The 12,767-nt window shown below is 33.9% G+C and overlaps 1 protein-coding gene across 1 annotated transcript in view; it reads left to right on the forward strand.

The window, feature by feature from the left end:
- Positions 1-267: 267 nt before the first annotated feature.
- Positions 268-12,767, forward strand: part of LOC132561976 (F-box-like/WD repeat-containing protein TBL1XR1-A) — a 38,240-nt gene continuing 25,740 nt past the window's right edge. Inside the window, exons 1-2 of the mRNA XM_060226696.1 lie at positions 268-519; positions 1,182-1,333. Of these exons, the coding sequence (XP_060082679.1) occupies positions 1,276-1,333 (58 nt within the window). The 5' untranslated portion in view covers positions 268-519; positions 1,182-1,275. The remainder of the gene's footprint in view (positions 520-1,181; positions 1,334-12,767) is intronic.

Genomic DNA, 12,767 nt, shown 5'->3' on the forward strand with positions numbered 1-12,767 from the left:
TGACGTCACGACATGTGAGCGGTAAATACGCACCTGAACTTTTTTCATATATCGCTCCGCAGTGATTAACTAATACTATATTCGTAGTTTTGTTGTGCATGGTTCACCAATAATGAGAAAAAGATAAGTATTGATAAAAATAACAAAATGGGCCAATGGATATTTTGTAATCCCCTCATATATCAGATTAAAATTTTTAAACTTCCGCTGATCAGAAAGTAGTGCGACAGACTTCTTCCGCCATTGTCGGCATAGTTGATGGACTGACGACTCGTTGTATTACAGATGTATATTTCTCGTGCTAATCTGGGAATTAATGTGCGGTTTGCTACACTGTCATATAACTTGATTATTTGGTGACTATATATTATTAATTTCACTGATAAATTGGACCACGAAAGGAGTACGCGTGATTATAATTCAGGTGTATAGTGAATATTGGCTGGAAGTTAAAGTCTGTTTCTGTAAACGAACTTACGGTTTTTCAAACTGCCAAGACATTTACACGTGTTATTTACAGTAAGTTTGTGTAACAATTCATTTAATTGTATAGTTGTGTCGATATGTGTAAGACTGTCTTCTTGAAATACATGAAAATTCGTTAGAAAATACCACATGTATTGTTCTGAAACTTTGCAATTGTACTTTCGTTTTGACGTTTCACATCAACGTACGTAGCTCTAAATTATATTGTATGTTATCGTCATTCATTTAAAAGAGGCATATTTATTGGAGAAATGTGGAAGAAATCGATCTATCGACGAAGAAACCGATTTTTTATGTGTTGAGGATTTTATAGACTATTTCAAAAAACTTGCAATACAAGTATAGGTTATTTCATATTTGTACAAGAAGCTCTGTTATACTCTGTTTCAATTAAGTTACTTTGTGCCAAATAGTGTGGAGATTTTTCAATGTTAATTGAAAAGAGTTCTTGAAGATAGGATTTCAATAGAACCGTGTGATCATTATTCAAATGCTTGATTCCACAGGAATTACACCAGCCAGGTCTTTTATGTCAGATATCTTTGCAAATATGTGGCTTTTTATGCTAAGCAGACTAGTAAGTTTTGGGGAAATTTTTTTTCTCTAGATATCCAAAGTAATTGCATTTTAAAACACATAAACTTGACAATACTTATTAGATAGGGAAGTGATGATGTCTATTTTTCTTTATTCAGGTGGTGTCTTCCACAGAGGAATGTGATGACCTGTTACTGATGGTCAGATGACAGAACGAATGTTTCCCCACTTTAGCCACTGTTTAATATAGCCATGAGCTTCAGCAGTGATGAAATTAACTTTCTTGTATATCGATATTTACAGGAATCAGGTAAATACAGTCACTATTATTTAAGGTTTATCAGAAAAATATTGTGTTTCCTGTTTTTTGATTGTCCCTAATTTTCACTGCCAACTCTAGGGTTTTGGACATAATTTAGAAAAAACATCTTGATTTTACCTTGTGTCAGTTAGCATTATTGTCAAAATATTTATGAGTTTTGTAATGCATTTTAAATAAAATGCATGATAGCCATCACATTAGGATCTCTAGTAATGGTCTTCACGTTTCAGAACAGTATATACAATCATACAAAAAATTTAATGGTAAAAATTCAACAAAAAGTATTATCATTTGTGTGTGAAGAAGCAGAATAAAAAACCCTTTTTTGTCATGAACATGTATCAAAAATAAAAACAAAAAATTTTATTTTGATTAAATATTTGGAAGTATTTAATACTTGCAGAATAACAACAAAATTGCATTTTGAAATGTGATGCATTGGCAAAGCAAGCATGTACTATTAGAGAGGTCAAATAACTGATCACTTAATGGGCTTATTTCCTTCCCTCTATCATCTGGTGCACATGTATCCATACTTTATGATAAACAGCTGGGGTGGTCCATAAAGCAATTTCATTGTCCATATATTGGCCTGTAGTTACAAGTTACTTGCATACGTTTTTTTATTTCAGACAGAGTTCATATTAAATTTAGGGTCTAAACTAAATGAAAAGTGTGTAAAAGAAAACCCTCTTCTCATTTCACCTAAATGTACCTTTACATGAGGTGATGAGGTCAGAGATACCCTATATGGTTTGTTTACTGTTTGATGGATCAACCAAAATTATGTGAAACTAGTATATATATGATTAAATTGAAATAAGATTTACTAAGGCGAGGAGGTACCAGTATGGCTGTTGATATCCTCGACACTCCAGGTGTTACGCTCGCTATCACTCTGTACCCCTGGACATTTCATGACAAAATTGAAGTTTCCATGTGCCACACCTTGTGGATAAACTGCAACACAAGTCACATGTATCTTCAAAGCCGCATTTGACTATGTTGTACTGGCTTTGAAATTGGGTGTCACTCCGTTTATGATTGGGCAGGTTTTTGACTACTGAAACCTGCTCTATACCATACAATTTTACTTGGCTTGTGTCTTCAATTTTGCCAGGAAATGTTCAATGGGTGCTGATAGTGATAATGAGCATAACCTCCGGAGTGTTGAGGATGGACAATTGGATTTTGAAAATTTGAAGATATAACATAGTATCAGTTTCCTCTTATTTTTATCAGTACAGTGAAGGGCAATATTAAACTGTAATTTTATGTGTGGCTGTAAAATGAATGAGAGGATGCAGGTCAAATTCATATTTTGTTGTAGGAAACATTTCCCAGGGTTTTGGCCCTTTGACGTTAACAATTTACTTTAGTATATGTTCATTTCTCAGTGTTGGATAGAGATATTGAACTGAAACTTAATATGAAGTCAGTTGCTTGTTATCCCCCTTGGTAATTCATGAATATGCTTCTCAAAAGCCAATACATCTATATCTGTTTGGAACTCGTGGTCAAGGATTCCAAAAACTAGAAAGATATAAAGAAAATTAAACCTTTGTAATCTGACATACATATACCACATCAATGAAAATTGACAGCGATCAGAACACTAGTCACAACTGTCACCATCTGGAAATAGACTTGGCTTCTCAAAAATGTAGAATTGGGGTGTTTGTTGCTAGTGAAATATTTACATAGATATTTGGTAAGCATTCTATTATATGGTGAATGGATTTTCATCTTTATTTGCCTTATTTTTCTGTTTTCAGTAGTCTTATAACAAGTTATTTTGTAATTGAATATACATATTGGAACCTCACTTTGTTGACACTTCAGGGACAAACATGCTCTTAAAATGTAAAATGTTACTGTTAAAATGTAAGCTTTTGGATGCACTTGTTCTGCAGTATTGCGCTGATGACTAATAATGAAAATTCTCAAGTGCAATAATGAAGAATGAGTCACTGTTTGAGTCCAGGATTAGTTTTGAAAAATGGATTTTGATGTAAAGATGTAAAAAAAAAATTCCTCCTATTTGAATTCATGATCTAGTGTTGTAGATCTTTGTGTTCATCATACTGGGATTTCACAATGATATCATATGTATCGTAAGGCAACATCTTTATTTCAATATTGAATTGAGCTGGTTGGCAATACACATGCTTATGGGATATATATTGTATATATGAGTACTCTGAAAATATGGATGAGAATGCTCCTGAATGAATATTTATACTTTTTATAACACTATGCTAAAATATGGTAATTGAATTCAAATGGAAATTAAATGTTACTTTAAAGTTGTCTGACATATTTACATATCAAGATACTGTGATAAAACATAATTGATCAAAAAGCCACAAAAAGAAAGTGATGATTTTTGATAAGTGATCTTGCATTGATTGTAATATTTTATTAGTATTTTTCTGTAAGAAATTAAAATATCACACTTCTTTTTAAAAGGAAATATCACAAAACTGCTTGTATGTATTAGATACACTCATCTTTTACCAAGGCATTCATGGTTTGATTCCCAGAATGAACATGAAAAGGGTCACCTGCCCAACCACATGGGTTTTCCATTAGTATTCAGGTTTCTTCCCAAAGTAAGACACCACACGTGATTCCATGTAGTGCAACAAGACACATTAATATAAGTTGAAAAAAACTTGTAAATCAAATTGGCTTTAATTAAATTGCTGTAAACTTGTGGCACTCTAGGCCTGTACATATACTTAATCTGGATGAAGTATGTCAGGATTTACACAGTCTTTCACCTGTAACATGTGTATTTAGACAGGGTCCCCTTGCGATCATAATTTATGTACATTTGTCAATCTGATAAAAATGTAGAAAAGCTTCAAACATTTAAATCAGATTAACTCAGTTTTGTTATGTAACTCAGGAAATTAGATTAAAAATAGGAAAATATTCAACAATTGGTATGTTAACTGGCTGAAATCTGCACAAACAAATGAAAAATATAAATACTTATTTACATAATGAAGGACACATTAACAACACTATAAGATTGTATCACAATGCAAGTATGTTCTGACATTTATTAATTGTACTCTTGTATGAACATTAAATGGGATCTATATACTTAATTTATTTTCCACACAACTTAAAACCTGTTTAAATATATGATTCAACATGCAAAATTTGCCACGCCACACCTGATAGTAGTTTTCTGAAACAGACTATAGGTTGCTTGGCAAGTCTCTTACATCATTGGAGATAAAAGTAGTTATACCAGGCCATACATACACCAGGAGCTGTGTTTATGCTATTAATCATTGGCACTATCTCTGAAACATCTAGACTGTCTGCCTTTATTGTTCTCTGCATGAATGACATTGCCTAGATATTTTTTAAACATTTAAAGCTTGAACATTAAATATTCTGTTTTATTACCAAGGTTCCAACATCAAGACTGTATTGAGTATAGCTTTGTTGTGCTCATGAAAAATGTATTCATTTATTCTGCATAGATAGAGATATTTTGTCCCTCAAAAATACTTAAAAAAGTTCCTTACATTTTTAAAGACACGATTCAAATTATATTGTGGCTTCTTATTGATGTTCCATTGTGTCCTTATATTTTGCTTGGCAAGTACTTGTAACATGCCAACACTACAGGAAGACACTTCTATTTTGCATTTTAAAAAACTACCATTTTTCGTACAAGTCTGTTGCACTTGCTTGATGGATGAAGTACGGATGTCGGTTAATAGATTTTTGAGGCACACAACAAACACACTTCATGTAGTCATGCATTTCTGACAAGGATTCCAATGTACATTACTTAACATACTTGGTGTCCCTGCATCTGAAATTCGCACTGTTTTCATTGTTTTATGTGTTTTAGAGCATGAAGTTGCTCTAAACTTTGACAAACTTGTCTGATGGTACCACACAACAGGCTTGTCTGACTGATGGTTACACACAACAAACTCGTCTGACTGATGGTACCACACAACAGGCTTGTCTGACTGGTGGTTACACACAACAAACTCGTCTGACTGATGGTACCACACAACAGGCTTGTCTGACTGATGGTTACACACAAACTCGTCTGACTGATGGTTACACACAACAAACTCGTCTGACTGATAGTTACACACAACAAAGACATCTGACTGATGGTTACACACAACAAAGACATCTGACTGATGGTTACACACAACAAACTCGTCTGACTGATGGTTACACACAACAAAGACGTCTGACTGATGGTTACACACAACAAAGACGTCTGACTGATGGTGACACACAACAAACTCGTCTGACTGATGGTTACACACAACAAACTCGTCTGACTGATAGTTACACACAACAAAGACATCTGACTGATGGTTACACACAACAAAGACATCTGACTGATGGTTACACACAACAAACTCGTCTGACTGATGGTTACACACAACAAAGACGTCTGACTGATGGTTACACACAACAAACTTGTCTGACTGATAGTTACACACAACAAACTCGTCTGACTGATGGTTACACACAACAAACTCGTCTGACTGATAGTTACACACAACAAAGACATCTGACTGATGGTTACAGACAACAAACTCGTCTGACTGATGGTTACACACAACAAAGACGTCTGACTGATGGTTACACACAACAAACTCGTCTGACTGATGGTTACACACAACAAAGACGTCTGACTGATGGTTACACACAACAAACTCGTCTGACTGATGGTTACACACAACAAACTCGTCTGACTGATGGTTACACACAACAAACTTGTCTGACTGATGGTTACACACAACAAACTCGTCTGACTGATGGTTACACACAACAAAGACATCTGACTGATGGTTACACACAACAAACTCGTCTGACTGATGGTTACACACAACAAAGACATCTGACTGATGGTTACACACAACAAACATGTCTGACTGATGATTACACACAACAAAGACGTCTGACTGATGGTTACACACAACAAAGACGTCTGACTGATGGTTACACACAACAAACATGTCTGACTGATGGTTACACACAACAAAGTGCTAACCGTTACATCAACCAACAGACATCCAATTGCAATTTATCTAGATTATCAGTGAATCATTTGATAAAGTTTTTAAATGAATTATACATATATATATATATAATAAAATCCATGTGAATGTTATTTTTTATTACAATCTTCAAATCATCCTGTATGCGATTGCAAATGAATGTTCTAGATGATCTGTTTCAGTCACCCTGCCGATCATTTTTGTTTTGTTCAAATATAAACTGCACGCCCGATTCACAGTAGAAAAAAGTGGCTTATAACTGGAAAATATGGTAGTTTTCAAAATTTAACGTTAGCAGCATTTAAGAGGTGGTCAAGCTGGACGTTGGAAATCAACTCAGGATAGCACTGAAAAAGTCAATCAAAATTTAGAAATCATACAGTCAATAAAATTATTGTTTTCATCGTGATGTCCCTTTTAAATACAAATCATAGAAGTATATAACAGATAAAGTAGCAAATATTACATGTATATTGTACGAGATATTGGGTTATGATTGCTCAGTCGGTAGAGAGACTGAATACGTTACTTAGGTGAAGAACAGGTTAAAGTTCCTTAGGAGTTGAGAAATGGACTTGTCTGTGCTGTTGTGGCTGTATCCTTTGGTAAGACACTTTACTCTAATAGCTCCAGATGACATGCGAAGGACCTTGTGTATGTTGTTCAGTAGAGTAGCCACAAGTCACTCTAACCCGAAATCCCGTTTCAAAATGACCCCAGCTGTTCAAGCGACAGTCATACCTGCAGACAAAAAAAAAACGTATAAGGTACATGTAATAGTTGAGTCCTTGTATAACCCTGGCTGTTGTGAGTTAATTAAAGACAAAAAAACATGTATTGCTTATATGAAACTTCCCAGTACTGTCCACAGGTGCTTGAAATGTGGGAACACAGCTGTTATAAATTTCATTGAATTAATGGCTTAGACAATTTTGAGGCAAACATGGCTTTGAAAATCTATCGGTGAAGACAAAAAAAATATTAGACTTGCTCAAGTTATTATATAAGTTTTATGTGTTTTTAATTATATCCTCCTAAAAGGCCTCCTGATAAGACTACAAAAATAGCAATCTGAACAGTTATCTTAGTTCAAACAATTATCTATATAAACCCTCAAAGTAGTATCAGCTGTCTGGAATCAGGTATAGAAGTAGATGAGATCAGTACTCAACAGCTTAAGCTTCTTCATCATTTACATGAAGGAAAACTTTGATGTAAATCCAGAACTTATAACAATGGTGTTTTATCTATCTTCTGGAAACAAAGCATTAACCATTGACCAGTGTCTTACAAAGAATTCTCAATCTCTTTTACGACTCACACATTGGTAGAGATCTTGCAGCCTCAGTTTTGTGGTTCAATTCCTATTGGGCCAATGTTCAATTTATGTTTCTCGGGAAACTGACTCTGTCTTCATGAGTGTATTTTTCAGTATTACATTTTACCTACAATAAATACAGCAGTATATTTATTACATGATAAATACAGCAGTATATTTATCACATGATAAATGCAGCAGTATATTACATGATAAATACAGCAGTATATTTATCACATGATAAATGCAGCAGTATATTACATGATAAATACAGCAGTATATTTATCACATGATAACTACAGCAGTATATCTATCACATGATAACTACAGCTGTATATCTATCACATGATAACTACAGCAGTATATTTATCACATGATAAATACAGCAGTATATTTATCACATGATAAATACAGCAGTATATTTATCACATGATCAACATAAATACATACAGTAATATGAGCATTGAATATTTCTGAAGGACAGACAAAAAATGAATATTTTTCCCCCATTTTTGTTGTTGACACTATTTATTTGTGTTACTTAAAAAGCTTAAGGTCTGTTTTGTATGTAATCACAACAGTGATTTGTTTGTAATGTTAAACACATGCAGACATTATGTCATGAATGAAATTGCAATAGCTGGGTCTAGTTGTTCGTAGCTAAGCTACCCATAACATAGAAATGACATCTGAAAAAGAAATTTACAAAAAAAAAAAAAAGTAAATTTTGAGGCTGAAAAAAAACTAATAGAGATCTAAAATGAGCATTCTGAGAAAATTCAAAATTTTCCTGTCAACTAAATAAACAGTTGTCTTGAAAGTATCATTAGGAATTGTTGACCTATAGGAGGTTGTTCAATTAACACATGCATGGAGATTTTGCTTGATGGCAATTGCATGTATGTACATGTGCATATACATGTAGAAAATATATAATTACAAACTGCCCGACACGTGTTGATGTAATCTTGTGGTGACTATGTGCAGAATGTTTCTGGTAGCTAGGGTGTGGTTAAGATCTAGCAGCAGTCAATTTAATTATTGTAAGTATATAGATATATGCATTTACCAAGGTTAAACTTACTGACTGCAAAATTATTGTGTTTTGGCTCACTGGGGGAGGGATAGTAACAGATGTTACTGCATGAGTAATCTAGTATCTTTTTATTATTTCTGTTGGTCTATAGTCACCCTTGTGCGTGCAGTTGTTAGAATGCTGAAAAGAATCTATAAGTGCTGTGAATCTAGAGATGGATTTTAAAGAAATAAAAAAAGTAGGTGTGATGCAAGAATATCTGATTTGATGTTTAAGGATATAAAGAAGCTAATATGATGGAATAATGCTTGATGAAATTATTAAAAACATATTTTTTGAATGGTTGAATTTTACCCATATCTTAATGTCATGAGTAAGTTTCCAAAAAGACAGAGTGAAGGTCCAAAGGTGTTAACCCAGGTACAAGGTTAAAGTTTGATGATTTTTTTTATATGTAAATGACCATGTGTAATGACAATAAGACATTGTTTTGAAATAAATTTGTGGAATTTGCAAGGTTGATTTAACGTTCTCCAGGCTACACACTTTTCAACTGCAAGTGCTGAATTTTGCGTGTAAAGAGTGAATACTATACAGAGTGCCAGTCCTTGTACTCACCGTTTGTTTGTGACATATCTGCGGTCATGTATTTATATGATTCACCCACAGTTGCCAAGTTTTACTCTCAGGTATTTCAAAGTTTCATTCCAGACAAATGTAAAAATAAGCACTTAGTATCGATGGCATACTGGAGGATGATTGACTGTGACTACCATTTACTTCATTTGTTAAAACGGGATTTCATGTTTATATAATTACCTGGTGTCACTTTCATATTGATGTCATCAATTTCTATATAGTTTCAGTCATCCATTAAATGGAAAGGATGTGTTTTTTGAGCAGATTTTGATTGGGTCATTATTGAATTTCTGGTGACCAATTGGTCAGGGATGTCACTTTTTCATTTGATGGATCATGGATTATATATGATTAAGGATATTCAATAAATTATCTGTCCTCTCCGTCAGTTAGATTTCATAAATAATTTTTGATAAATATATAGATGTTTGAGTTTGCTTATTCAGCATATTATGTGTTGAGTAATTGTGATGTAATGTTTATTTAAATCTACCAGTCTGTTCCCATCCAAATGTTTTAAAACACGACCTCCTGTCTGAAACCTTGAGAATAGAAAATACTGCCATTACTATAAACGGCCATTTCAACAACAGATTTGCTTTGTGTAAATGTCATGTGTATATTGCATGTCAGATCTATCTCATGTTGGTCATTGTTAGCATGATGAACTTTACAAATTAAATCTGAAAATGCCATTCTACTTCAGGTGCTTTTGTTTTGGTTGAGCTATAAATAGGCACATTTCCACTAGACTGATTATGCACGAGATCACTAAACTTGTCGTCTTAGAAATGTTTGTTTTAAAATTATAGAATGTAGGTTAGACAAAGAGAATAAGACCAAATGTATACTAGCCAACTTTCCTGATTCAGTTGGGAGTATTTCGATTTTCATTCCCCAGCCCCACTTCCCGATTATATGGATCAAAATTGGGGTGATCTCCCAATTTCAGAGATTCCCCTAGGTAGGTAACCTGGCTATATTTGTCAAATTGGTAAGACTGACCACATAATCAAGGGTAGCTAGGTGAGTACACAGCCCAATTATCTAATTAATGTCCCCAATTCAAGTTAATCTTTGCCGACCCCTACACTTGGGAGCACACTTCTACACTGCTGATGGTTCCCTACCTAATTAATGGTAGACCATTGGTCAGGACTCAGGGGTCAGCGCTGGTAAAGGTTTACTTAAGATGATGTCATTCCACAGATAATTAAGTAGTTATACTACCTATTCGGCCAAATAACAACTTCAACAAGAAAATAGTTTGAAAAATGATATTTATGATGTAACAACGTGCAAGCGCTCCTGAATCAATACCAATTAAACTATATCAGTCCTGAAAAGTTGGCATTATGAGTTAAAAATCAGATCAAAGAAATATTTCACTTACTGAAAATTTCATGAGATGATTATTATTATTTTTCCTTATTTCAATTAAACAAGTTCTTTCAGAAGCATCATATTTGGTAATACATATACTTATAAACAACCAAACAGATAATCATAAATCTTAATATCTGTTATATTGTGTGAGTTCAATGAATACTGAGAGTTCAAATGAATTAATTTTAAATTGAACCTTACATTTTTTTTATTGTTATAGTATAGTAAAACATGCACTTTATCAATTTAAATTGATGTAGATGTATTGATTGTCAAAAATGTTATTCACACACTTTTCTGTCTCCTGATAATTTTGAAAAGTTGGCAGGTATGCAAATGTTTGTGCAGATGTAAAGAATATAAAATTAATTAGGAAATTATTTGTCCTCTTTTGAAGGGCTATAGGTAGCAGTAAAAGTAGAAACTGGGTAGATTATATATTGCTAAATGTTACCCTTACTAGATAAAAATTGAGGTTACAAGGTGAAGGAGAGACTGTACTGATTGTACATGCATAGTTTACCTTTATTGTGGACATACAGATAAGGTCGAAAGCCACACCTGTTCTCCACTGATCATCTCTGTACTAATCATGACTGTCAACAAATTGTGACCTTGCACTTGTAAGTTACTTCATTGTACTAAGCTTTGAGGTCAAAGATAAAGGTACATTATAAATGTAGGTTGTCTACTGTACTGCAGTCGACAGCCATGTACATACATATTTACTGGGTGGGTGTGCTATACACTGGTTCACTTATGTTACACTTACAATTGGTCGCTTCAAGCACCACAGGATAAACATTCCAGTTTCTTTAACACTACACAAACAATTTGATACATATATATCTACTATATATATACATGTTGTGATTGACTTTTTTTTGCATACATCTAGTATGCAAACAGTGTGATGTTTGCAGTCCAGTCAACAGCTAGGGTTGAGGGTTGCCTTGCTTTTGCTGGTGACTTTCTGAATGAACAATGCACTGGAGGCCCGTCACATGCCATCCAGAGCAATTGGGTTCTTGCTCAAGGACACAGCTCAGAGGATCTTCACCTTAGGTTGTGTAGACTAAGACTCTTCCAAATGAGCTATGCCAGCCAAAACACAAACACAAAAAAATTGTTGCACTAAAGCTCTTCATATCAAAAGTTGATGATGTAAATGGATAATAGGTTAAACTTTACTGTCGATTGATGAATTGTACAACTAGTCCATATTTGCTATGTATACATTATGTGACCTCGTGTTGTGTCTAGTTCTGTCTAGCTGAGTCTGGATAGAAAATTTGTTTAAATAGTATCTTCTGTAATATAGATGATGAATTCCATGTATTTTATATACTAGTGCAAACACATGCTGTTAATTAAGCCTTAGAAATTGATAGAATTAATTTCACAAGCTGATGAAAGTATCATCTACCCATAAATTCACAGGTACAAGTATACAGGATGTGGTTCTCACTTAAAGTATTCTTACAATCTTGTTTAGGTATAAAAAACGTGCATTGGGCAGTCTCTTGGTATACTAGTCCGATTTTCCTATCGAATTCCACCAAATTCACCATCATATAGTGAAGGTTTTCGCTGAAGTATTTCTAGACATTTTATTTAGGTGCTCAATTCTAACGAGGTTTTCAATGTCAAACGTAAGTACCAATTATGTTTAGCATGAAGATATATTTAGAACTTCTGAAACGAATTCTCCAAGTTGAATTTGAAATGGTTTGGCACTATGCCAGCTATCACAAAATAGATTTCGGAAGACCTTGCCAGTAGAAATAGCTGTCTTGGTACACATATATAACCTTTTCAGAGCTGGTGTTACAGAGTGCCAGGCTGCCCACTGATTGATTGGCTACCTATAGAGATATGTGCCACAGATTGAATAACTCTCAGTGAAAACAGAAATCTTTTGATGTCCTTGTGAATAGATATTTTTATTTCAAGGTGCTCAAAAAATTTTTGAAGAATAAAATGAAAATA

The sequence above is a fragment of the Ylistrum balloti genome, unplaced genomic scaffold (assembly GCF_031769215.1).
Source record: "Ylistrum balloti isolate Yb309-2 unplaced genomic scaffold, AGI_CSIRO_Ybal_v1 Utg371318, whole genome shotgun sequence".
NCBI lineage: Eukaryota > Metazoa > Mollusca > Bivalvia > Pectinida > Pectinidae > Ylistrum > Ylistrum balloti.